General features: G+C 47.3%; 1 protein-coding gene across 1 annotated transcript in view; it reads right to left on the minus strand.

Moving 5' to 3' along the window:
• Nucleotides 1–67: 67 nt before the first annotated feature.
• Nucleotides 68–26553, minus strand: part of dnah5l (dynein, axonemal, heavy chain 5 like) — a 51841-nt gene continuing 25355 nt past the window's right edge. The window contains exons 51-97 of the mRNA XM_041961910.1: nucleotides 26338–26469; nucleotides 25401–25618; nucleotides 25155–25289; nucleotides 24810–24986; nucleotides 24548–24637; nucleotides 24290–24424; nucleotides 22379–22480; nucleotides 22077–22244; nucleotides 21739–21945; nucleotides 21280–21372; nucleotides 20657–20893; nucleotides 19523–19588; nucleotides 19231–19371; nucleotides 18811–18942; nucleotides 18506–18616; nucleotides 18077–18231; nucleotides 16027–16148; nucleotides 15621–15850; nucleotides 15382–15540; nucleotides 15155–15311; nucleotides 14932–15077; nucleotides 14371–14505; nucleotides 14069–14170; nucleotides 13854–13967; nucleotides 12400–12567; nucleotides 12118–12222; nucleotides 10771–10884; nucleotides 10518–10694; nucleotides 9583–9777; nucleotides 9278–9433; nucleotides 8928–9110; nucleotides 8245–8415; nucleotides 7856–8107; nucleotides 7528–7654; nucleotides 7315–7436; nucleotides 7084–7233; nucleotides 6048–6212; nucleotides 5122–5339; nucleotides 4833–4888; nucleotides 4471–4592; nucleotides 4130–4280; nucleotides 2422–2621; nucleotides 2084–2272; nucleotides 1785–1917; nucleotides 1490–1698; nucleotides 1116–1337; nucleotides 68–679 (exon numbers count right to left, since the gene is read on the minus strand). Of these exons, the coding sequence (XP_041817844.1) occupies nucleotides 446–679; nucleotides 1116–1337; nucleotides 1490–1698; nucleotides 1785–1917; nucleotides 2084–2272; nucleotides 2422–2621; nucleotides 4130–4280; nucleotides 4471–4592; nucleotides 4833–4888; nucleotides 5122–5339; nucleotides 6048–6212; nucleotides 7084–7233; nucleotides 7315–7436; nucleotides 7528–7654; nucleotides 7856–8107; nucleotides 8245–8415; nucleotides 8928–9110; nucleotides 9278–9433; nucleotides 9583–9777; nucleotides 10518–10694; nucleotides 10771–10884; nucleotides 12118–12222; nucleotides 12400–12567; nucleotides 13854–13967; nucleotides 14069–14170; nucleotides 14371–14505; nucleotides 14932–15077; nucleotides 15155–15311; nucleotides 15382–15540; nucleotides 15621–15850; nucleotides 16027–16148; nucleotides 18077–18231; nucleotides 18506–18616; nucleotides 18811–18942; nucleotides 19231–19371; nucleotides 19523–19588; nucleotides 20657–20893; nucleotides 21280–21372; nucleotides 21739–21945; nucleotides 22077–22244; nucleotides 22379–22480; nucleotides 24290–24424; nucleotides 24548–24637; nucleotides 24810–24986; nucleotides 25155–25289; nucleotides 25401–25618; nucleotides 26338–26469 (7283 nt within the window). The 3' untranslated portion in view covers nucleotides 68–445. The remainder of the gene's footprint in view (nucleotides 680–1115; nucleotides 1338–1489; nucleotides 1699–1784; nucleotides 1918–2083; nucleotides 2273–2421; nucleotides 2622–4129; nucleotides 4281–4470; nucleotides 4593–4832; nucleotides 4889–5121; nucleotides 5340–6047; nucleotides 6213–7083; nucleotides 7234–7314; nucleotides 7437–7527; nucleotides 7655–7855; nucleotides 8108–8244; nucleotides 8416–8927; nucleotides 9111–9277; nucleotides 9434–9582; nucleotides 9778–10517; nucleotides 10695–10770; nucleotides 10885–12117; nucleotides 12223–12399; nucleotides 12568–13853; nucleotides 13968–14068; nucleotides 14171–14370; nucleotides 14506–14931; nucleotides 15078–15154; nucleotides 15312–15381; nucleotides 15541–15620; nucleotides 15851–16026; nucleotides 16149–18076; nucleotides 18232–18505; nucleotides 18617–18810; nucleotides 18943–19230; nucleotides 19372–19522; nucleotides 19589–20656; nucleotides 20894–21279; nucleotides 21373–21738; nucleotides 21946–22076; nucleotides 22245–22378; nucleotides 22481–24289; nucleotides 24425–24547; nucleotides 24638–24809; nucleotides 24987–25154; nucleotides 25290–25400; nucleotides 25619–26337; nucleotides 26470–26553) is intronic.

Below are 26553 nucleotides of genomic sequence, written 5' to 3' on the forward strand. Positions count from 1 at the left end.
CAGAGGACAGTAACCAGAACAGAAACAAAGATACTCAAAACCAAAAATGTGGCACAGACGTGTGATTTATTCACCATAAAAGTATCTGATGTCACAGAAATCACCCACAGAGAGACAGAAAGAAACAACAGAATACAAGTAGTTCATTTATTATGCTTCTCCATCATCAGTTAAGTTTTTTTGCTATCATTAACTTCAGCTCATTGAAGTGCTTCGACTTTCACGTCTCTATTAGATGATTGTTTTATATAAATAAAGTAAAACTAAAGATCTGCGTGGAAGGAAGAAGAAAAGATCGATGAGCTGATCGAGGAAAATGATCAACAGGAAAGAACAACATGTGATTTGTCGGGGTTAAAAAGTAGATTCAGTCCTTTAAACGCTAACTAACCTCGACGACGATCGTCTCTGCAGCGGAACAATAAAGTTCGATGTCGTCGCAGGATCACTTGCAGTCGCAGAGCAGAGCGGCGCCTCGTAGCGTCCAGTGCTCCGCCGGCTGCACGCTCCTCAGCTGCAGAGAGAAGATGAAGTTCAGGTCGGTCCGACGCGGTTTCTTGTAGACTGGACACGAGTACAGGCAGACCGCCGCGCCGCCGCCGGCCGGGCGCTTACTGTCCGCCATGTTGGCTGAGCTGATGGCGTACACGTGGACCACGGGGAGGGGAGTGAAGAGGACCTGAGAGGAGACAGAAGAGAGGTTCATGGGAATTTTACAACATTTTTATATATAATTTATTCTATTATTAATAATTATCATTTAATTTAAGCATTTTTCTTTTCATTTAGTTTCTTTCATTTAGATTTAATTAAATATTTATTTTATTTTTCTAATTTCTTTTTATTTAAAACAGTCATTTCTTTTTAAATTTAAACATTTTACATAAATGAGTTTTATTTACGTTTTTCGTTGTTAATAGTTTCTATTTTGTATTATTTTATATTTTTGACATAAATACATAAAATTAATAATTTTAATATTTATTTCTTATAAATTTTGTTTTTAACATTTTCTGTTTTCTTTTTTTTGATATCTATAGACATTGCTTCATTCATTATTGAATTTAGAATTTTGAACGTATTACTTTAAATAAATCACACACACACACACACACCTTGGGCGGGGCCTCCGTGAGTCTGGCGGCACGTCTGTCCCATCCTGCCCCATCCAGGAAGAGGCCGTAGATGTAGACTCCACCCACATCATCTGGGGGCGGAGTCGACACATCCTCCCTCATCATCTTGGTGACATCGTTGCTAAGGGTGACGGTATCCAAAGCCCAGCCCCTGGACAGGTTGGAACGTGTGGTCTCCTGGCGCATGGCGGTCAGAAAACCCTTTGAGAAAAAAACACACACACACACACACACACACACACACACACACACACACACACACAAAAAAAACAAGCTGATTGGACCAGACTGAGGCCACATGTTTCTAAACTCCTGGTTTTCATCCTGAGTGCTCCGGCGCTGTCTGAACCGACCTGTGGGTTGAAGAAGCCGGTGAGCCAGAACTGGTTCGGTCGGCCAGAGCAGATCCAGCCGCCGAGCTGCTGGTTCCTCTCCAGCAGCTCGCTGAACCAGAAGCCCAGCGTGGCCGACGGCCAGCTGAGCCGCAGCCACAGGCGAGGGATCCGGGCGTCGAACATACAGTCGAGAGCGTCGCGCAGGTCCTCCGACATGATGATGGTGCCTGCAGCGACGGAGGTTATGTTAAACAAGCGGTCCTGTGTGTGTGTGTGTGTGTGTGTGTGTGTGTGTGCGCACGCTGTGTCTGACCATCAATTGCCAGTTTGAGGTCGGTGAGCGTGCTCCGTACACTACTGATGACCCGCTGCATGCGGTCCACTTCCTGTCGCAGGAAGATGTTCATTGGCTGAAGTGGACCCATCTTCTGCAGTTGACCTTTGACCTTCAATGCACACTCAGAGTTACTCAACATCTCTGCAGGGAGATCTGTGATCAGATCAATAATGTAATAATAAGAAGATTTTGTATTGTTCTTCATCAGTGAGACAGGGCTGAACCTTCTCCATCGTATTCAGCCTTGATGTGAAACTCCTGTGAGTCACACACACCTCATGAGGAACGTAGTCAGGCGGGAGCTTCTCCAGCATCTCGTTGGCTAATCTCTGCACGCTGGTCTCCCTGGTCTCACCGGCCCCGCCCCCGCTGTCCTTCGGTTGGATGCTGATAATGGTGCTCAGCGTCTCATTGGCTAAGTTGGTCTGGTAGGTGATGTCAGCGTTGGGGTGGAGCCCAAAAACCTGCCAACAGGAAGAGAGAGGTTGAGTGATGGAGCTGCTGGACTGTGTTCTGGAGACCTCCGGGGAAATGAGTGAGTAGGAACAGGAACAGCGTCATCTTGTTTCTGATCTCGGACATCCAGGCTTCACGGTTCAGAGAGCGCTCTGACCTCAGGTGAGTCGACCAGCGGCAGGGCCTCGATGTGCTGCAGGAAGTCCTGGACCGTCCTGGATCTGCTGGGGATGCTGTAGCCTTTATAGAAGCAGAACTTGTCGCTGAAGGTGTTCTCGCTGAACCAGACACGAGTGAAGGTGTTGAGGAGACGTTTGTCCAAGTCGTCCGTCACCCGGCCGCCGTACTGGACCTCACCTGGGTACGGACAGGATGGACAGAGTCAGGTGGGAACGTTTAAAAAATCTGATTTTGGAAGAGAGCAGCGATGAAGTCAGAGGTTTTGCGCTTTGCTCCAGAGAGAGAAAAGGAGGATGTCCCTCATTTCACTCAGCCTGCTGTTGTCTCCTGTCGTGTCCTGTTCTGTCAGGTTACGTCTTGTTGTGTCCTGTTCTGTCAGGTTACGTCCTGTTCTGTCCTGTTCTGTCAGGTTACGTCTTGTTGTGTCCTGTTCTGTCAGGTTACGTCTTGTTGTGTCCTGTTCTGTCAGGGTACGTCTTGTTGTGTCCTGTTCTGTCAGGTTACTTCCTGTCGTGTCCTGTTCTGTCAGGTTACGTCTTGTCGTGTCCTGTTCTGTCAGGTTACTTCCTGTCGTGTCCTGTTCTGTCAGGTCACGTCTTGTCGTGTCCTGTTCTGTCAGGTTACTTCCTGTCGTGTCCTGTTCTGTCAGGTCACGTCTTGTCGTGTCCTGTTCTGTCAGGTTACTTCCTGTCGTGTCCTGTTCTGTCAGGTTACTTCCTGTCGTGTCCTGTTCTGTCAGGTTACGTCTTGTCGTGTCCTGTTCTGTCAGGTTACTTCCTGTCGTGTCCTGTTCTGTCAGGTCACGTCTTGTCGTGTCCTGTTCTGTCAGGGTACGTCTTGTCGTGTCCTGTTCTGTCAGGTTATGTCCTGTCGTGTCCTGTTCTGTCAGGTTACGTCCTGTCGTGTCCTGTTCTGTCAGGTTACGTCTTGTCGTGTCCTGTTCTGTCAGGTTACGTCTTGTCGTGTCGTTTCCTGTTCTGTCAGGTTACGTCCTGTCGTGTCCTGTTCTGTCAGGTTGTGTCCTGTTCTGTCAGGTTAGGTCTTGTCTTGTCGTGTCCTGTTCTGTCAGGTTACTTCCTGTCGTGTCCTGTTCTGTCTGGTTACTTCCTGTCGTGTCCTGTTCTGTCTGGTTGTGTCCTGTTCTGTCAGGTTACTTCCTGTCGTGTCCTGTTCTGTCAGGTTACGTCTTGTCTTGTCGTGTCCTGTTCTGTCAGGTTATGTCCTGTCGTGTCGTGTCCTGTTCTGTCAGGTTACGTCCTGTCGTGTCGTGTCCTGTTCTGTCAGGTTACTTCCTGTCGTGTCCTGTTCTGTCTGGTTGTGTCCTGTTCTGTCAGGTTACGTCCTGTCGTGTCCTCATCTGTCAGGTTATGTCCTGTAGTGTCCTGTCATGTTGCGTTGTGTTTTGTCGAGTTGGATCTTGCTCTGACACATCTTGTCCTGTTGAATCTGGTGTCATATTTTGTTTCATATCTTGACATATCAAACATCTCAGTCTCTGAAATCTCATTTTATCTGTTAAGTCTGAAACTTTACAGCAGCTTCAGCTTTGACAGGCGGAGAACCGATCAGCTGGAGGAGCTTTCGAGGTCTACTGAGTGACTCGAGCTGTTACTGCGAGGCCAGCCTGGTTCAGGAGTCTCTCGTCCGGTGGAGTAAAGAGCGGAGCGGATTTAAAGAAGACGCACCCAGCATGTAGCGCAGGCAGCTCCAGTTGACTCCTCTCTTTGAGTCCAGGTCGTCCAGGTGGTTCTGCACAAACTGCATGCTGGAGGTAAAATCTGCCTGGTTGAACTCGTAGGGGATGTTCCAGCCGAGAGGACCGAACTTACGACGCTCCTGATGGGACGAGAGGCAATAAAAAGCAAGTGTTGTGTAGTATATTACTGTGTGTATGAGTGTGTGTGTGCGTGTAATAGAGTACTAATCAGAGAGTAAAAATGAATTTAATAGAGGAATTCTTCTTCTTTCCAAATCACATTAACTAGTCAGAGACTTTAAACTGAATGTGGTCACTTCCTGCAGATACCTGCACGGTGGTGTGCAGGAAGGCCACGGCGTACAGCAGAGGCTTCCACTGAGGCAGGTTACTGATCTCTAACTGATCCTGAGTGACGCCGCTGAAGGTCCTCTTCAGACCAGCTTTCATCCCTGATCGAGACAGAGGAGCAAAGGAGCAACCGTGTTTCAGTAAAACAGTATGAACGGTTGGATTCACTTCAGAAATAAATGAATTAATACGTATATCAATCAAGTAGCTGTGATGAAACGAACCGTAAAGAGGAACAGAGGTATAATGTATCACAAAAAGATGACGGAGGAAGAGGAGGAGGAGGAGGAGCAGGAGGAAGGAGGGAAGCGTTCACTGAAGTAGGAGGAGGAGTCTATTACCAAGAGGAGGTTCATTGGTGAACTTGATGGAGGACTGAAGGAAAGTGATGGGGAATCTGTACAAACACAAACAGTGAAATCACACGTCTTCTGGTTTCAGCAGTTAAAACAGGCTTTAGTTCAGTGTTACTTTAACTTCTTGACCTTTCCTCTAGCGCCACCCTCAGGACAAACTTGACATTTTAACTCCACTACTGTTCAGACTCCGTGTTTCATCAGTCGTTGAACGGGTCATTGCATTTCTCTGGAAAACTCGAGTGACGTGATGCCAGCAGGTGTGATCAGTTACCTGGGGTGCACGTCGGTCGTCAGCCACACCCGGAAGCCTTTGTGCACGCTCTCCGGCGCCGCTGCAGTGACCGTCTCCAGCAGCTCGTCCAGGAAGTCCAGTCCCAGGTGGCAGTTCTGCAGGAGGAGCCAGCCGCCGTCCGTCATGCTGGTGGCCAATAGCCTGCGAGCGTGAACCTCTTGGCCCTGCCCCATGGAGATGGGCCGGCACGGTGCCCCCTGCAGTAGAGATCAGGCTCTGCATCACCTGTCCATCATTTCAAGATCTAAGGCTTACCAACCATCCATGCAAATGAGCTGTTGAGTGTCCAACAGTGTCCTGAAAAATAGTACTAACAAAAGGTTTCTTAAAATCAAAGTACATTTTTTGTATCACAATCTGGTCTCCTAGAAATGATGTGTTTATATGACCACCCTGTTTTCATAATCATGTCGTGGTGAGAAACGTAACCGCCACCTGGATTATGTTTGTTTGTTTTTTATTTGTTTTAAATTAGTTGTATATAAATGTAATTTCTAGGAGACAGAGCTGTCCATTAACTGTTAAACCTCCAAAAAAATCTCCATGCGGTCATGTTTATACTTCCTTATACATAAATATACATCTCCGGATGGATGGATGGATGGATGGATAGATAGATAGATAGATAGATCTCAATCCCTTCATGCATTTCTGTCCATTAAGTGATCCTCTATCCTCTATATGGGTTTTTTCTAATCTTTTGTTATCCTGATTAATTCATTATCTCCTCTCTCATCCATCTATTGAAGAACTTAAAACCTGTGGAATAATGTATGCTCACTGTGGTGAACAGAATGAATATCGATATCGCTAAGTTGGTTGCCGTAGTTGGTTGCCTCCTCCATCCACTGATTTGTTTTCAGTCTTTCTCTTCCTGTCTCCACCTGTTGCAGCCATTCATTCACCTTGTTCTTGGCCAGTCTCTCTATGTTCTCAGTCGGGTCAGAGCCCATCGACAGCAGGCAGACCATCGGCGTCCTGCTGTCACTCTCTGCCAGCATGGCGTCCAGGTCCAGAACCAGACCTTCAGCATACTGGTGACCCAGAGACTCTGAGATGTAGTGACGCGCCTGGACACACGGACACACACACACACACAGAGTGAAATAAAATGTCGCTAACTGTAAGCGTGCTATCAGAAACTGTTACTACATCTGTCAGCTTCAGGTTTGTTCCTGTTAGCAGTATAACATCACCTCTGTTACCTTCTTTAGCTGTTAGCATGTTAGCATTATAACTTTAGCTCTCACTGTTATGTTATCCTGAAGTGTTAGCATTACATCTACTGTGCTAAAGTCTAACTTAAACCATCATCCCACTTTGTAGCTAAAAATGACATCAGTGTGTTGTTTAAAAGCATCATAAATCATTTTTTTATTATTAAAGGAAGAAAAAAGGTCTTTGCAGAAACATCTAGGCTAGCTGGACGTTGGCGTCTGTGTTTGACTGACTGCAGCTGCATGTTTGCAGCTACGTTTACGTGCTGCAGCTCAGCAGCTAACTGGCTATCTACTGCTAACGTCAGCAAGCAGTGCTCTTCTCCCCAATGAATATTTGCTTTGTCACCTGTTCAACAAGCAGGACAAAACTTTAGCATGAAGCTAATGTGGATCTCACTGCTATATGGAGGATTTGATTGGCTGCATCAAATTCAAGCAAAATCATTAAAATTCGTCAACATGAAAGCAAAAATCCTCAAACCTCCATTTCTACCTTTTGGTTTCTGATTGTTTCGAAGGAGACACATGACAACAGAGCAGGTACTTTGTTTTTGTACAAGACAAAAATAAAATGGAATTTTTAAGTTTGAACTCAAGTTCGAACTTTTTGGACTGTTAGCATTAAATCTGGGCATGTTAGCACTAAGACACATCTCCACTAAGTTCTCGATCCTTGTCCTCCAGTTTAGTACAAACAGACTGCGGTGTTCAGCAGGCAGACCTGAGCGGTGGTTCGGTCGGGACACCAGCTCCGGATCAGCAGAAGCTTCCGGAAGGTGTCGAGCTTTTCCTCGTAGCCGTCAGGCAGCGTGGCATCCTCTGGCACCGGGTGGTCGAACCAGGTCCTCCAGGCACGCTCGTTCTGGCTCACCTGGAAACGTGAAAAAATAAGTTCTGCAAGTTTGTGTGTTGCAGCTTTACCAGCTCAAATGTCACTGGATTTGGGTTCAACCTGAGTCAGGATCTGGGTGAATGGTGGCAGGCCAGACAGCTGCACCAGGTTGAGCCAGGTCTGATCCAGGATCCAGCGCCGTGGTTTGGATTCTACAGAGTTCAGATCCAGGGAGGCTCCACCTACACACGTATGGGGTGTTTACTTTACTGTCAAAATACTCTGGTAAAAGAAGAAACGCATGGAGAAAGGAGGAGGAGAAAGATGGGCAACCTTTGACGAAGGTGAGCACCTCGGGGTGCGAGATGTTTCGGGCCTGAAGGTCGATCTTCAGAGCCAGCAGCAGAGTGAACAGCAGTTTGTGTTCCTCGTACAGACTCCTGGCTGTGTAACCGTACACCTGAGGGAGGACAAACATGTGCTCGGTTACACCTGCAGTATAATTATCCAATCAAAATCTAAATCAGTCTTATAGTAATTATAGCAGGTCAGAATCACCCCAACAAATAAAAGAGCGCAGATTAGATCAAATCTTTTATTGATGGAGGACTTAAGGGTCACATCTTTGGTTTGAATTCAAAGCCTTGCTTGTGAACAGCACCTGGAAGGTGAGGAAGGTGATGATGTTGCTGATACGTTTGGAGGTGAGCTGCGACTTGGCTGAATGCCGCATGGATGAGTCGAAGAGCCCCAGGAACTGCCGCAGAGAGGTCTGGTACATGACGTTGACCAGCGACAATTCCACGATCAGGAAGTAGAGGATGCTTCCCCTGGTGGCCACTGGCCGGTACTCCTCCCTGGCCTGGTTGATCTTCACCTCCGTCTCTGCCGCGACCGACAGCTTCTCACTCACCTGGGAGACAAGAAAACAGGACTGTGTCCTTCAACCAGAGAAACTTCATGGTGTGTTGTTTCAGATGCTGTTTCACAGGTTCAATCAAACATGGAGGAAAAAAATACTGTAAACAACACACAGACAGGGAGCGGTACCTCCTGAGCTGTGGTCTTGGTGACCCTCAGAACCTCGATCAGAGACTGGTCCTCCACTAGGGAGCCCTGTGTGCTGGTCAGTCTGAACAACAAACTGTCCTCCAGCTCCTGCATCTTCCTCTTGTTAGAGGTAACCTCCTCTAAGAGCTTCACTCGTTCCGCCTCCAGCTCCTGGTGGACGTCAGATTCAGATTTATGATGTTTAAGGTTTAGGATTTGGACAGGTATCATCACTGTTCAGGCACAGACTTCTACCTTTTATCCCAGTTGTGCTAATCCACAGGTACTCCTGCAGACTAACAATCCTTATTATAGAAAAAGATGAGCTGATTCTAATCATCTGGATCTGATTATGGCGGGTTCGTTATCAACTATCACGTCAGACTGATAAACTGGGTGCGATTTTGGATGCAAATTTCATCAAATCAATGTTTAGTAGCAATTCCACAAACATAAAACAACAGTTAGAGTAACTTTACTAAACATAAACTGGGCTGGACTGAAGCATCTTAACTAGCCAACTAACAGGCTAACTAACCAACTGGATAATTAGCTAACCCATAGCTAAGTACCAAACTAATTAGCTAACTACAGAATTGTTGAACACCTACTATTGAACTACATAGCCAACTAAGTAACTGGTTAAAGAGTTAACTGGCTAACGACTGCCGTGGTGTAGTGACCTGTTTCTCCAGCAGTATGACCCGTCCCAGTAGCTGGTCCTCCAGGCCTCGCTGGGTGACGGTGAAGTCCACCACGGCCGTCCTGGCGCTGACCTCAGGGCTGTATGCAGGGTTGGCCAGCTTGGTGGTGATATAGAGCATGAATCCCTTCATCACATCCACCTCCTTATCTCCTACCTTCACCTGCAGGAGGTGGACGGAGGAAGGAATCACATCACCAAAGTGATGATATGGTTGGGATTCATCTCTCGTTTGTTTTTCAGTTTGAATAATAAAACTGAATGTATGTAGTTTGATTTATTTAGATGAGATGTGATATGACAGAAAAAGAAAAGGGACTGATGTCCTACTTTATGAGTTGATCCAGACTTTATGTAGTTTTTGTCCAGTATGTTGTCCAGGACGGGGTCCAATTCCTCCCCTACGTCCTCCAGCAGCAGGGGGCGCCCCAGGGACAGACTGTCCTCCAGGTGGGAACGGAAATATTTATGGTTCAGAGACGTCACCTGAGACACAGAGGACCAACCAACAATCAGTGAAACACTCAAATTTATTCTGACCTCCGGTGTCTTTGGTTTGTTTACACTTCTCACCAGCAGGGGGCGCATGAAACTTTATGAACAGGGGTGTAAAAAGAATCCCGCCTCATCCTCACCTGTAGTTGCTGTTCTCTCTCTCTGTTCTGGATCCAGTTCTTGCCCTGGCCCTGGGGGTCTATCAGCAGCGGGTAGCGGGACGCCTTTGTCACCACGATGCCGTTTTGGATGGACAGGTCGTCGCTGGGTAAACCCTGCAGGTTCCACTCGCTCACTGTGGCGTTGTCCACCAGCAGCCCAATCACATTCAAGTCCTGCAGGAGAGTTTTCAGTGACATCATCATATCTTTAAACTTCCTCACGACAGTTCTGAACTAACAACCTTTAAATGGCATTTCAATGTCAAGATTTGTTCTTCTCTCCCATCAGATTAGTTTGGCTGTGAGCTGTTTCTGCGAGTTTCTTTAGTCATTTTGATGTTTATGGATATTCATTAAGTATTGATTCAAACAACATATTGGTATATATGTCTGCCTTAACTTAACATAAATTCTTAAAGTTTGCATTTAAATAACAGGCAGGTTTGAACAAATACTGTGATGGAATTAAAGGTACTATAAAATATAAAATATAAAAATATATAAAACGAGAAATTAGCTTGTCTCTAACATAAGCCTGTTTAAAATAAAGGCCTGGTTCCCTCTGCCGGGTATTTAAACTGGAGTTTTGCCAGAGAGGTTTTGTTTGCAGTCCTGTAAGGTGACTGGTAAGCTGTGCCATGCAAGAAAGGATGAGGTGACTGTGCTGATCTGGATCCAACAGCACCACCATGTGGCCATTTATGAGGAGCTTTTGACTTGAAAATTGAACATGAAAAAAATCATTTTATTTAATTTAACATAGAAGTATAATACTGAGAATCATTAATGTGGGCGATAGAGTTTGCAGGTATTCAGAATATGATCAGACGATGAAAAAGTTGTATAACTGCTGTATTCAGAGAGACATGAACTGTTTGAAACAAGCCTCAGTGAAGTGACGTCTGTGGTCTTACAGGACTGAAGGGGATGAGTCTCTCCTCCATCTCTTTCTTCCAGAGCTCCAGCATCAGGCTGCGGAACTCCTGGTTAAAGGGACCTGCGTAAGACAGGAAGCCTGCGGACAGAAGGACGTCCCCAACCAGGTGTTTGATCTGAGTCTGGAACCCAGCGCTGCTGTCGGTCCAACGAACCTGAACACAAAGAGGGGTGATTGATGGGTGGATGACAGGTTAGATGGATGGATGATGGACGAAGTATGAAGCTGACCTTCTCTCCTCCCAGTCCATCGATCAGAGCCGTAGCATTGGCCATCTTGCGGCGGCAGGCCTGGGCGTCGTCCTCCAGGTCCTGCTTCTCCTTCATAGCAGCGTCGTAAAGCGCCTAAAGTTCAGGACGCATCGCTTGAATTATTTAAAGATATCAACACGACGAAACAAGTCGAGAAAAAACTCAAATCCTGGGGTTGGTTTCAGGTTAATGTCTGAATTTATTTCCAAACATCTTAAGAAGCAGTAATTTGCCATAAATTCTAGGTAAAATAATATTGTTAATATAAAATAATCTAAACGTGAAAACGTGGCTGACAGAGCAGCCGCGTTTTCAGGATGGTTTTCTTGGACAAACAAAAATGACTGATGACTCTCTCTCATTACTCTGTAATCGTTAGAAAACCATAAACTATGAGCCATGTTTGTTGTTGTTCGTCGTTTGGTGCCACTGCCAGCAGTCGTCACTGACGGTCAGTGGGGGAGGAAGTATTCAGAACTACTGCTGAAGTAAAAGTTCTAATACCACAGTGTGAAAATACTCTTCTACAAGTAAAAGTCCTGCATTCAAAACCTTACTGAAGTAAAAGTATGTCAGTACAATGTATTTACAGTACTTAAAGTAAAAGTCCTCATGTAGCAGTAAAATGTTTCCTGTCAGTGTTTCTCTTCATCTCTGATGTTTGTGGATTAATATTCCTGCTGTGGATGTTTCAGGTTTCAGGCTCATTTGAACTACTTTATATCCTGTTGGCTGGTTTAATCTGCAGTGATGCATCATATCCTATAAGATCATCACATGTTTGTCCTGTGAGAACCTCGTATCTCAGAAAAACAGCCTGTTTTCAGCTCTGTGAGGATTTATTTTCAGCTGATCCAAGAGGCTTTTTAAACAGTTTATTTAGCTGAAGAAGACGTGAAGGAAAACTTCATCCTTCAGTTCATCACAAACATTCAACAGCAACACATCTGGAGATACGAGCTTTTCACTGGAAAGGAAGGAATCTGAAAAGTAACTAGTAACTAAAGCTGTAGTCAAGTAGAAGTATACATTAGCGTGAAATGGAAAAACCTCAAGTACCTCACATTTGTACTTGCATACAGTACTTGACCCCGTTACATTCATCAACTTACTGAGTTACATTCTACTACTGCGGATTGTTACCATGGCAGCACTAGTCAAGAGGACATTGTTACCATGGAAACATGGCTCTAAGTTTAGCCTGGGGGTAGGATAGCCAAATTTAAAGGTTAAAAGAAGTCATTCCTTACTTTGTGCAACTGTCTGACCTGCACCAGCCTGAAATTTGTATGACGTCATCAGCTGGTGTGTGTGTGTGTGTGTTACCTGCACAGCATCCAGCTCCTGCTGTTTAGCATCCAACTGTTCCTGAGCTTTAGCAAGTTCGGTCTGAGCGACCACCAGGCGAGCCTCCTGCAGGGCCAGGTTAGCCTGCACAAATACACACACACGCGCAAGCACACACGCGCAAGCACACACATGCGCAAGCACACACACATGCACACATGCACGCACAAACACACACACAATGAGTCATTTGTTGCACAATCAACCTGAATTGTTGCTGCTCCGACACCTGTCTTGCATGTAGCTCCTCTGTATCTGTACCTTCAGAGGCAGCACCTCCTTGTTGATGGCGAAGAAGTCGGCCATGGCCTGAGTCCAGGAGCAGAGTCCCGCCACGTTGCCGCAGATCCTCTTGGCTGACTCCAGGTTGTAGTCGTCCATTTCCAGGTAGGGAGCGAGCAGCTCCACCACCTCCTCCGTGATGGAGTCCTACAGCACAAACACACAGTACAGGAGTGCTACTGCCTCCTCGGGCGGAGGATGTAGCACTCAGACTGGCTGCGGCCCAGCGGCAGCACCTGGAGGCCGGATCGATTCACCAGAAGGCTGTCGTCAAACCAAGAGCCAGGAGGACTAGATTCTGGCTGCTGTTCACACATGGTGAGATTTTAGGACTCAAATAGAGACAAGAGACTTGATAAGATCATCAAGAAGGCCGGCTCTGTACTCGGACTCAGACTTGAGTCTTTTGAGACTGTGGTGGAGAGGAGGACGCTGAATAAACTGCTATCCATCATGGACAATGATCAGCACCCTCTCCATCACACAGTGGACAGACAGCGGAGCACCTTCTCCCACAGGCTGCTGCAGCTCCGCTGTCGAAGGGACAGATACAGGAAATCTGTCCTGCCACATGCCATTACACTGTACAATAACAGCTGAAGATAATAATAATAATACAATACTTCTTACCACGACTGTTTGCTTTTGATATTTTATTATGTATATAATTTTTTACTGCTTGCTATTTCGATATTTTATTATATATAGTTTGTTCTTACAGTCACGGTACACTTTATTTTCACTGCCACTCGCTTTTGATATTCTTATTTTGATATTCATTTTGGATATTCTTTTTTGTGCAATACTTTAACTACTGTTTACTATTTGGCTATTTTATTATTATTGTTATGTATATAATCTTTTTACTGCTCGCTATTTTTATATTTTTATTATGTATAGTTTGTTCTTTATAGTCTTATTTTCACTTATTTCACTGTGTGTAATGCTGCTGCTGCACTGCAATTTCGCAGCTTGGGATAAATAAAGTCTATCTATCTATCTATCAATATGATGTGTGACACATGGAGATATTTGTAGCTGGCTGATGTCAGCATTAATGTTAAAAAATCCTGGGAAAAAAAACGCTGCGTGACACGCACGCACGCGCTCACACGCACACGCACGCACACACACACACACACACACACACACACACACACACACACACACACACACACACACACACACACACACACACAGTCCAGGGTTTTTCCAGCTCTAAGAATACAGATGACCAGTGCCAGCTTCACTAATCCACAGTTTAGCAGGCATGTAACACACACACACACACACACACACACACACACACACACACACAGAGGGAAACTCCCTTCTCATCTTATCACACTACTGCCATCACCTGCTTTTATAATACTGTGTGCGTGTGTGTGTGTGTGTGTGTGTGTGTGTGTGTGTGTGTGTGTGTGTGAGACCTTGCTGAAGTTGAGCAGCGTGCTGAGGAAGGCTGTGTTCTGCATCAGCTTCAAGGCCTCGGTCCACGACGGTCGCGGACACGGCCGCTCGGGGTCAGCGGTCACGGCGTCGATCTGAGAGAAACAAGCGAAAGAAGAGAGCGATAGGTGATAAACGAAGGACAGGACGGCGCAGCATCTACCTGACCGTCTGAAACCAGGTGAGACCGAGCGACCTTCCTCTGGAACAGCAGCAGAACAGCGTCCATGATCCTCATGATGAGATGAGGAGGCTTCTGCAGCTTCCTCACTGTGGCGATGTCAGCTGGTTTAATGGTCTGCAGACAAAGAGAGTTCATCCGGAGGTCATCCATCACTCACTGACGACTGCTGACGACTCAGTGGAAATCTCTCATTCACTAATTGCACTAACGCCCTCTGCTGGCAGAAGAGGAGTTCAGCAGATTCCAATTTCTAAAAACTGTCTACGTCTGTGTGTGTGTGTGTGTGTGTGTGTGTGTGTGTGAGTGTGTGTGACCTGTAATGCGGCCTCAGCAGCTTCTAGTGCAGGTTTTGCAGCTTCCAGTTTGGTCTCTGCTGCCGTTTTATCAGCCTCGATCTCGTCGACGATGAGTTGAGCTTTATCCTTCACCTTCTGCACCTGCTGCTTCACCTGAAGAGAGGGGACGGATTCAAACTGCACTTTCTGGCCACTAGAGGGCACAACAAGCTGACAGAGAGTCACTGAGCTCATCTATGGACCATTTCATTGTTGTTGTTGAGTGTCTTTGATGCTTCCTGGATCCTGTAGAGGAGTTTCTGTTGGGATCAGGACTCAGTCATTGGTAGCTGAACTGTGGGTTTGTATTAAACACTGACGCTCTGAGCTTTTCTAGTTCAGTATCTAGTTATCAACATGGATTTGACATGTTTTTAACAGTCTGTTCACACTACGGCTCATAAAAATAGCATTCATTTTGCAAAGTGAATGAAACGATAATAATAATTTGGTTATTTCAAAGTCTGCCCCCACAGTGTTTGCTTACAGAACTTGCTAACGACATGATATTTTGTCTCTTCGTGCGTCGCTGCATCGAACCTTTTCAGCAGCCTGAGCTTTCGCTGTGACCTCCTGCAGGACTTCATCTGCCCTCTGGGAGGCGACGGCTAGCTCCTGCTCCTTCACCACCAGCTCCTCAGAGAGCTGAGACACCGACTGCTCCGCCTCCATCAGCTTAGACAGACCTGCGACAAACAACGGCAGCAATCAGGTCCGGCCTCTTCGTAAGAACCAGACTATTGCAAACATCCCGCAGCCTTACCCGTCCTCATGCGCTCGGCCAGCGTGCCCACGTGAGCGATCTTCTCGCCGTAGATGATCTTGTAGCTGTCGATGAAGGACAGGTACGATTTGGGCGTCACAAACGTTTGTCGGCGGAAACGCTCAAAGTACTCTGCGCATTTCTCCGCCACCAGGTCCTGCAGGGACAGAGGTCGTGTGATCAGATGGCTGATCACGCTGGTGATATCATCGTATAGCGGGCACTACCTGGAATGTTCCCATGGTAACCACCACGCTCTGCTTCACGTCCTTGGAGCAGCAGAGTTCCTGGTACTGGGACAGGAAGTGATGCGATACGGCCACCAGGGCGTCCCGAGGCCAGCGCTGGAACCAGTCCACGGTGCAGCCCGATATCAGGCCTGGGAACTGTTCCGGTCAAAGGTCAAGGTTCACTTCAACACGTTCTGTAACTCACGTATTTTTAATCTGGCTGTTTCTGGCCTCACCTTTAAGGCGCGAGTCCGAAACTTCTCCCCGACAGGCGAGAAGCAGAGGACGACGTGGAGGTTGCTCCGCACTCGGGACAGGAAGAAGTCGTAGAGGTTTTCTGAGGTGGGAGGTCGGCGAGGGTGCTGTCGCTTCATGACGGGGATCAGATCCTGAGTGATGTCATCCAGCTCGTCACGAGCAAACAGACTGGAAACCTCACCGCTGGCCAGGACGTTGTTCATGTACTCTGTGATGGAGAGGTCAGGCGAGGCTAAATGTTTCAAACCAATCAATGAAGGCTACATTTACACGGAAAACAGACTGTTCAGCAACATCTAAAGCCAAACAACTACTTATAGTGAAATTATCAGGATGTCGTCTGCACGGTAACATTACGGCGGTAACGATGTGACGGTCAGTTACCCAGGAAGGCTTCGTCTTTAATGTCGTTGTCAGTGAAGACGAACGTGACTCCTTTTCCCCGCTGACCAGCGATACGATACAGAGTCTTCAGGTCCTCGAGCAGGTTACTGCAGCTGTACGACCTGCAGGACACACACACACACACACACACACACACACACACACAGACGAGTGGATATTTGTTTAATTAGAAAACATATTTTAGACTTTTTTTCTTCATGTTGGTCAAAAACTGCGTTCCGTGCAGCTGCTGCGTACAGACTTCATCCTCTAAATATCCAGAAGTTTACAACCGTAATAAAATAAGAGATCCTGTTTAAAAATATAAACTGAGTGCCCTGGTGGTCTGGTGGCCTGGGGGTTTGAGGCAGTCTGGGGGTTTGAGGCAGTCTGGGGGTTTGAGGCGGTCTGGGGGTTTGAGGCGGTCTGGGGTTTTTGAGGCAGTCTGGGGGTTTGAGGTGGTCAGTGGGTTTGAGGTGGTCTGGGGTTTTTGAGGCAGTCTGGGTGTTTTGAGGCGGCCTGGGGGTTTGAGACAGTCTGGGGGTTTGAGGTGGTCTGGGGTTTTTGAGACAGTATGGGGTTTTTGAGGTGGTTTGGGGTTTTTGAGGCAGTCTGGGGGTTTGAGGTGGTCTGGGTGTTTTAGGCAGTCTGGGGTTTTTGAGGCAGTCTTGGGGTTTTAGGCAGTCTGGGGGTTGTGAGGCGGTCAGTGGGTTTGAGGTGGTCTGGGGGTCTTGAGGTGGTCTGGGGGTCTTGAGGTGGTCTGGGGGTCTTGAGGTGGTCTGGGGGTTTTAGGCGGTCTGGGGGTTGTGAGGTGGTCAGTGGGTTTGAGGTGGTCTGGGGGTCTTGAGGTGGTCTGGGGGTTTTGAGTTGGTCAGTGGGTCTGAGGCGGTCTGGGGGTCTGAGGCGGTCTGGGTCTGAGGCGGTCTGGGATCCTGTTTAACAATATAAACTGAGTGCCCTGGTGGTCTGGTGGCCTGGGGGTTTGAGGCAGTCTGGGGGTTTGAGGCGGTCTGGGGGTTTGAGGCGGTCTGGGGTTTTTGAGGCAGTCTGGGGGTTTGAGGTGGTCAGTGGGTTTGAGGTGGTCTGGGGTTTTTGAGGCAGTCTGGGAGTTTTGAGGCGGCCTGGGGGTTTGAGACAGTCTGGGGGTTTGAGGTGGTCGGGGGTTTTTGAGACAGTCTGGGGTTTTTGAGGTGGTTTGGGGTTTTTGAGGGAGTCTGGGGGTTTGAGGTGGTCTGGGTGTTTTAGGCAGTCTGGGGTTTTTGAGGCAGTCTTGGGGTTTTAGGCAGTCTGGGGGTTGTGAGGCGGTCAGTGGGTTTGAGGTGGTCTGGGGGTCTTGAGGTGGTCTGGGGGTCTTGAGGTGGTCTGGGGGTCTTAGGCGGTCTGGGGGTTGTGAGGTGGTCAGTGGGTTTGAGGTGGTCTGGGGTTTTTGAGGTGGTCTGGGGTTTTTGAGGCAGTCTGGGGGTTTGAGGTGGTCAGTGGGTTTGAGGTGGTCTGGGGGTCTTGAGGTGGTCTGGGGATTTTAGGCGGTCTGGGGGTTGTGAGGTGGTCAGTGGGTTTGAGGTGGTCTGGGGGTTTTGAGTTGGTCAGTGGGTCTGAGGCGGTCTGGGGGTCTGAGGCGGTCTGGGTCTGAGGCGGTCTGGGAGGGTACGAGCTGTGTGCTCGTATCCTCCTCCACCTCAGGAGCATTAAAGTGCTGAGCTGTCCGTCACTGAGCTTCATCCTGATGATGCAGGATCCAATCAGCCGTCTGTCAGTCTGTTTACTCCTCTTGATTCTTTTCTAAAAGGTCAATGTGAACAAGAGCTGGACCAGAACTAAACAGCGGATCCAGACCAGGTCTGGACCAGATGAACTGAACTGCAGGTGTGAATTCAGACTTAAAGCCACTCGGAGCTCTGTTAGAGTTATGAAGTGGTTTCTGCAGGACTGAGTGACGTAACGGTGCTGAGGAGGTTGTTCGATCAGTCCTGTTTCCCGCTTTGTTGACCGAGTTGCTTGATCGATCAATAACACAGCGGTTGTGTGGTGGAGGCGTGCGTCGTGTTTCTACCTGGTCAGCGTGATCTGGAAGGTTTGGTATCCTGCGATGAACGACGCCAACCTCGTCAGACTCTGCTTCCCCGAGCCCCCGACCCCGACCAGCAGGGCGTTTCCCTGCGGCGTCCGCAGGATCCGCGAGATCCGCATCAGGTGGATCATCGCGTCCTGCCATTGGACGAAACAGAGAAGGTCGTCCACCAATAGAAATACAGAATGGGCAGAATCCATCTTTGACCACAGCTCTGGTGAACGAGCGAGCCAGAAATTAACCAATCACAGTGCTCCAAATGCTACATTCAGTGTTAGTGACTGACTGCTAACTCCCTCCTGCATAAAAGCTGACTACATTATCTTTTATCAGTTAGGTAAAAGCGCTAGTTAAAGTTTGGAAAAACATGGCCGCTCGATGAAGATGACGAGTCAGAAATTCTAATATTACCTTGAAGAAGACCAGGTCCATGGCTCCGCCCCTCACTGCCTCGTTGTACTGCTGCTGGAAAAAAGACAGCCGCTCCGCCAGAGTGTCCAGCGACGGGATTGGCTCATACACCTGTCAATCATATCAGCACACCAAACATTACTTGTCACACCAACACCTGACGGCCTAACCACTGCGGCAACGTGAGGAAGACCAAAGTACTGAAGAAGACAAAAAACTTGGATTGACTTTAAACACAATAATAAAATAAATGCAGTGAAAATGAGACGTCATTGGATGTAACACGTCTCCTCTGAGTTGAGGACCTTTGGAGCCTCCAGCTCGGCGTCTTCGGGTTCGTCCCCCGTCGCCTCCGGAGCTTCACGCAGGAAGTCCACGAAGCTGCAGTCCCACTGAGCATGCTCAGTCAGAGTTCTCCCATGATCCTCCACTGTGACCTGACGGAGAGAGGGTTCGATGAAAAAATAAACAGCTGTGCCCGAGTTTATTCATGCACAGCACCGTCATTTGTTGTTGCAGATCCTTTTATTTGTTCTACTTTTCATCGACTCCGTCATCATGTAGTATTTAGTATTTCATTTTATTAGATATGCATATATATACAATGTGTATATTTATCTCAACATGTTCATCGAGCATGTTTGACTTAGAAAATTCCTTTAGGCTAAATAAAGTTCTTCTAATGACGATAATACTAATAATTAAAGGAATGTGTCCACACACACCTTCTCCACGATGCTGTTGAAGGTTTGTCTGTCGCTGCTGTCGACGAAGCGGTCGGCGATCACTCGACAACATTCATGATGGAAGAGAGCCGAGAGGAGCTGAGAGCTGTGACACACGTCAGGCTTCACGGTCAGGATGCCCTGAAACGCACGCACGCACGCACGCACGCACGCAAAAAAAACCTCCACCTTCAACCTGTAACTTCACACCTGTTCAGTTTGTCTTCTTCAGAGTCAACGAGAGAAAAGAAAAACATTAACGATGCTGTGATGATGATGATGATGATTCTACCTGCCAGATTCTGCTGAGGTCCCTCAGGTTGAAGATGTAGTGAAACTTAGCAGGAGACGGCAACATCTGAGGGAACAGAGGAGAGGCAGCTTCACTGGGTTTGATGCAATCGCACACAAACCAAAGATATTTTCAGCCTAAAAACAGAAGAGTGTGTGTGCGGGGGGGCACAGGGGGTCAAACTGTAACTGAGATGGAAATGTGTTCACACAGGTTGGTAAAACAAGTAGAAGAAAGGAGGAAGCTGCACTCAGTGAGGGTGTTTTGCTGGGATATACATCAGGCCTTCAGAATAAAAGCATCAGTCTGTTATGTGCAGCAAACAGGACACACATTAAAGTGCATGACATGTTTTTATCAATCTGCGCTTTCATTCAGTGAGTATCACGGTTAAAGTTTGCTTCTTGAAGGAAATGTCAGAAGAGGCTGTTAAATCTAGTCTGTCGATTAGGCCTCCACCTTCAGCACCCTCTAAACTTTCTACCCCCTACCCGAACCAGGGTTTGTATTCCCACCCCGCTTTTATTGGTGCAGTTGGTGAGAGGCAGGGGTAGATGATGGTAGTGCGGCAATCGGCAGTTACATGTAGCATCTAGGCCTGTGATAGCATTGTAGCAGCTAACAATAGCTAAAGCAGTATGATGGTATCTTAGCACTTAGCATTGGCATGTAGCAGTTAGTATTGGTAGTATAGGTGAATCTAGCTTTATTGTCTTCTTCTGTTCCTCTTAGCAGGTAGCAGTTAGCATTTAGCATTAGCATTAGCTAAGTGGTAGCATCGGTACTGGCCACTACCTGGAGCATCTCCTAAACAGGCCTGGGTCAGCTGATCCACCTGATAACCCCCAGAGACGTGTTAGGAATCACTGCTCTTTGGCAGGTATAGAGGCAGATTAGGGTTTTTTAATTAACTAAAAAAGATCAAACTTTTAACGTCCTTTTATTCTGAAATCAATACTTCAGATGAGGAAAGTTAAACGATCAGAGTCACAGAAAAACTGGATTTTGAATTCTGTCATCATTTATGAAGCAGGAGAGAGGAACAGAAGGTTTTTATATGTTACAGATAAAGAACAAATAAAGGTAAAGAAATCAGAAAAGCAAACAGCAGGAGTTTACTATTTAATATTTCACCTTCGCCTTCACAGCCTGCCACACCCGTCTGGTGGTAGGTACGAGGGCGGCGGCGAGGTCACAGACCTCGGCGGCGAAGCCTCTCTCCGGGCAGAAGTATCCCTGAGCCACGGTACCGAAGATCTTATCGATGGAGGAGTTGGAGGGCAGTGTGCAGTTAAAGATGGAGAACTGCCTCTTCAGGCGCTGAGGGATGTCGTTGCGGCCGCCGCCAGGGTGGATCATGGCCGCCACCAGCTGTCAAAGGTCATTACACTCTTTACTGTCTGTGAGATCAGTTACACCGAAACATTATGAGCTTCATGAAGGCTGAACGTACGGCAGAGCTGCCGTTACTAACAGGTGTACCTAATAAAGTGGCCACTGAGTGTATAACACTACGAGAAATAAAACAACCTTCCTCGCTAATTTAACTAATTGACACATGAAAGAATGAAGGTGGGAATGGGATGAGGTTAAAAGCTGTAGAAAAAGCTAGTCAGTGGACCTTTGAGTTAATATTATTGTGCTGCGCTGCAGCTCAAAAGGTCAACAGGTTCGATCTAACCGCCGATGCTGCCAACAGGAAACTGAAGCACAACCGTGCCGCCGCCGCCGCCGCATCATCTCGTCCATGTTGTTACCTGAACGTCCACCACAGTGAGGAACTCTCCTGGACGATCCAAACTGTAGAAACCTCCCTGCTCCATCAGCTGACGCACAATCTCATTGGTTATCTGAGGGACATGGGGGGCGGGGACAAAGACGTGAACAGTCTGATTGGTTGGACTGGTTGCAGACGTGTAATTGGATGATTTTTTTGTCAAAAAATATGAATCAAATAAAAAAATATATTATAACTGATTATCTGAAAGGGCAGCAAATGTCTCAATAATGTTATTATATCTAATGTCACATGATTGATTACCTGAGTAATAATTGGACTAGATTAGAAGACAGATTTTCTGTTTTTTTTAAACTATATTTTACTGTTCTATTATTCTACATTATGTTCATATGTTAAACTTTTTTATTGCATTATGTAATATATTATATTTCTGTAAAGAGAAGAAGCAGAAGTTCGTGGAGAGCTTGAAGCCGACCTGGTCTCCCCACTCGTTGATGACGGGCATGTTGATGTCGTCTATGAAGACGGTCATCTTGCGCCCGGCCGGCGGCCCGTAGGTGGCGCCCATTCGTTTGTCGATGTAGCTCTCGATGGTTCTCTGGAACATGCTGGGCAGCGTGGCTGACGAGAAGTTCAGCGTCTTACTGAGGTGGAGCTCCGGGTCGAGCTTACTGGTGTAGCCCTGCGGGGGAGGGCGGAGAGAAACACGTAGCATTAGCATTAGCACTGAGGCTAAGGCCAAAGTGCCCTGCTGAATGCTGAGGAGGGTTAACCTTCCTCTTCAGATGAATGTAAAACGCCTCCGTGTCTCACTTTAATCATGACGGTCTTGGCGGTTCCCTGCTCTCCGATTAGCAGCACAGCCTTCTTCTGCTTCACGATGGTCTGCATCAGGAAGTCCGTCCTCACGTTGTCCACGTTGGGAACCAGGATGGACGAGTAGTCTGGGATGTAGTCTTTGGGGTAGACGTAGTCTGGCACCTGCATCGTGACAATAAATACAGAAGGAACATATCATGTCGACTTTGTTCTTTTAATGTAGAGTTTAATCCAAACACCAGAACTTAAAGGTCCGGAGCGAAAAATTTAGTTATGACGGGTCAGGGTTCACAGACCTTGTTGGACCAGTGCTCCCACTGTCCCTGCTCGTTGACGGTGAACTCAAAGATGGTCTGGTCATCCTGAGTGTGCGGCAGGTCCAGAGACAAGCTGTGGCGCTTCAAATACAATGAACAACAAACAGGACTTGTTAGAGGCCCCTAGAGGATACCTGGATCTAAACCTCTCGTAACTCAAGATCCACTTCTGATTGTTGAAAAAAAAAATCAATATTCTGCTCAGCCTCACACTTTGCTGCTGGTACTGGTCTAGGGTCGTCTCACACATGACTTTTTCATTTCATACTGAGTCAGTGCGTCGCAGCAGCAGAGCAGTTTTTATTCATGTGAATTATTAAGCATGTTTAGACATAAAAATAGTCAGATCTGTAAATCACAAAATAATAACAATACTAATCTAACCATTCGGCAGCACCCCTGCCTGCCGCGGCCCACTAGATGGCGCTCTGTGGTCCACCAAGAACAACTGACTATATCCAAGGGGTGTAAAGAAATATTAAATGACCAAGTGATGGAACGGAGGAAGACTGATTTTTAACCTGTCACAGATTTAGAAAAATGTTTTCAATCAGGCAGAGATGGAAGAAGAATTCAGATCATTTATTTTAGTCACAAGAGCACACTCTGCTGGCAGAGATAAGTTCTGCCAGTGTAGTGCTGTTTCTTAGTTCTGCCACCAGGTGGTGATATACCGCCTGTGTGTTCATTTGCCCAGGTTACAACAGCCAATCAGAATGACTCAAGTCAGAAAGTACTGCTAGTGAGTATTTACAGTAATTAACATGTCTTAGAAGGTGTGTTGAGGGTCAATTTTGTGTTTGAGTAATTTAAAGGGTTAGAATTAATGAACCATTGTTTCGGTGATATGGCCTTACTGTATGTGGCTTTGGAATGTACATCACTTTCGTTCTTTTTCTAACTATCTGATCATTTCAGTGAGCAGTTTGGCAGTTTATTATGTAGTGATTGTGGTAATTGAGCATTTATATTCTGTCATCTAAACATGTTATACAGCGCTCATTGAGCAGCACTTGTTCATAGGCCTAATGCTAGTATGGGCGGCGTCTGTTATGTTCACTTTGTATGAACAGTTAGCAATGCATCACTGAGCTCTTAAGTTGTTGAGGAAATTCATTATTCGTATCTGTTGTTTTGTTGTTTTCTTCCAGTTTTACTCTGGTGTTAATTAAAGGTAACGTCTCGTTGAAGAAGACAATACACCGGTCGATTTCCATCCATCCATCCATTGTCTTCCGCTTATCCAGGGCCGGGTCGCGGGGGCAGCAGTCTAAGCAGGGATGCCCAGACTTCCCTCTCCCCAAACACTTCCTCCAGCTCTTCCCGGAGGACCCCAAGGCGTTCCCAAGCCAGCCAAGTGACATAGTCTCTCCAGCGTGTCCTGGGTCTTCCCCGGAGCCTCTTCCCGGTGGGACATGCCCGGAACACCCTCCCAGGAAGGCGTCCAGGAGGCATGACGTGGAGGGGCGTGACGTCCCTATCTCTAAGGGAGCGCCCCGCCACCCTGCGGAGGAATATGCTTGAGGCCGACCGATAATCCTCCTCCATGGCCTCCCCGAACTTTTCCCATATCCGAGTTTTTGCTTCCACAACTGTGCCGGTACCTGTCAGCTGCCTCAGGAGTCCCACGAACCAACCAGGCTCGATAGGACTCCTTCTTCAGCTTGACGGCATCCCTTACTTCCGGTACCGGCCGATTTGTCAGAGAGTTATCTGTCTGCACAGCAGTGAGGGCAGAACACTATAAAAAATACTCCATTACAAGTAAAATCTCTAAAAATACATCATATTACAAAACATTCATATGCTGTTAATATCAAATCCTCATCTGAGCGTTAAATAGTAACTGTGAAATAAATGTAGTTGAGTAAAAAGCACACACACACACACCTTTAGGAAGACCTCCATCTTGGCTCTGTCGTCCGGCTCCAGCAATGCTCCGAGCGACCACATCACCGCAAACACAAACAGTCGACCCACGTCAACATGGCTGCCCTGTTTCTCCTCCGCCGCCGGCAGCAAACCCTGAAACACGCAACGTGAAAAACACACACACTGACCTGTGACCTGAAAGCATCACCACTGAGCGGCCGGTCAGAGAACAACGACAATCATAAGAGAACGCTGCGTTTTCCTTCTGTGTCGTACCTGCAGCAGGTCGACAGTCTGTCTGATGTACATACAATCCAACACCTGCATCTTAGGAGACGCAGCAGTGGAGACGAAGTCCAATAAGTCCTGCAAGAGGAGCAGAAAATACATGAGATGGAGAGAATGTAAATCCTGTCCCTGCTCAGTAATCCTGCACAATATTAGCATAAAAACAGGGAAGCTAAGATATAAGATGAACGGCTGCCTGGAGGGACTGAAAGTCACCCTCAGACTGATGGATGTGCAGTTTCCTGCTCACCTGGTAGCAGCAGCTGAAGCACAGTTTCAGGGCGTCGGCCTGCTGCTCAGGTAGCTTCAGTAACCACGGCTGCAGGATGGCGCTCCAGCCGAGCACCGACGAGCTCATGAACACCATCCCGTTCCTGGACACCGTGGCTGGGGAGGCGTTGTCGATGTTGTGGGGCTCGAAGACAATCTGGAGGCAGATGACGTCACTTTAGATCTTCTACGCGATTCAGTTTTAGTCTGCATCACACTGCTGCTGGTCTCTGATTGGCTGACAGCTGCTGTTCCTGATTCAAACAACATAACCCTGCACACTGAAACATGAGGACGGATGGATGGATGGATGCTGTGATGTCACCTTGCAGCAGGGCGCCATCGGGATTCGATCTCCATTTGCCAGCGTCAGGGTTTTGTTGTCATCCAGAACTGAGTTCAGGTTCTCGATCCAGATGGCGTCAACCGGACCGTCCAGCACGATCCAGATGTATTCCCCCTGACACACACACACACAGTACACACCGGTTTTTTAACGCACTCGAGGCATTTTTTGAAAGACGGCTTTGCATTCATGCACTCATTCATCAGCGCTGAAATATCCACCAACCTTCTTGGCCTTCAGAGTTTTCCTCCACAGGGTAGAAAAGACGCCGTCCGTCCAGTCGTTGGTGGTGACGTCCAGCGTGCCGAACATCTGCGAGGCCGTGATGGCTTTGGGGTTCATCCTCATCTCCCGGTGGGGGGAGCCGCACTCCGACATGGCCTTCATCAGTGTGTGGATGCAGGCCGTCTTCCCGGCGCCGCTGGGACCCAACGTCATCATACCTGCGTGAGCACACGACAGCTGAACTCATCTCCACACTGAGGACATCACGTCTGCAGCATTTCCTCTGGAGCTGAACATTTACACACTGGGCCACTTCCAGTACTTTAATTTCTCTCGCCATCATGAATTTCATAATTCTTTTTCAGAAAATAAAGTTCTGACAGTTACTGCAGTCGAGTCATTTTGTTCTTATGCAGTTGAGGAATTCCTTGAAATAATGTCGTCAACCCTCAATACATCATCTGCTTTCAGCAAGAAGAAACGAACATGAAGAGTGTTTTTACGACTGGTTCGTGATTCAGATTCTACACAAACACAATATTTTATTTTGTCAGTAAACATGAACAACAGCAGATCCGTCGTCTGTGCCGTTATTCCTGTTTTCACAAGCAGTTTGTCTAATTTACAGAATTATATCAGTATTACAGTACAGCTGTTTCCACAGCAGCCCCACTCTGACCAATCACAGGCTACTCCTGTGATCCTCCAGGAGCCTCCTCCCTCCTCTTCTCCTCAGAGACAAATTTAAGTGATGTGAACACCCTCAGACCTCTAGCTGACAGTCTGGAGGACAGAGGAGCAGGGAGGAGCAGGGAGGAGCAGGGAGGAGCGGCGAGGGCAGGAGGAGGCAGCCACGGTACAGCTCCACCTCTGTCTGACCGTCAGGACAGACACATCACCAGGATGCTCATTATTCATGTTCTGTGCTGATCTGTACCATGTCGGACTCTCTGCGTCTCGTAGAGCTGAACCAGTTTGAGGATCCAGGGAGGATGAGGGATCAGACCGGCCTGCTGAGCCTGACTGAAGATGGACGACTCCAAGTCTGGATACCCGGCTTTGTCCAGAACTACAGAGGAGAAGGGAAATAAAACGAATGTTTAGAAAACTAATCATATGAAACAAAGACACAGAAAAGAACTGAAAAGTACTT

This window comes from Chelmon rostratus, chromosome 20 (assembly GCF_017976325.1).
Source record: "Chelmon rostratus isolate fCheRos1 chromosome 20, fCheRos1.pri, whole genome shotgun sequence".
Classification (NCBI taxonomy): domain Eukaryota; kingdom Metazoa; phylum Chordata; class Actinopteri; order Chaetodontiformes; family Chaetodontidae; genus Chelmon; species Chelmon rostratus.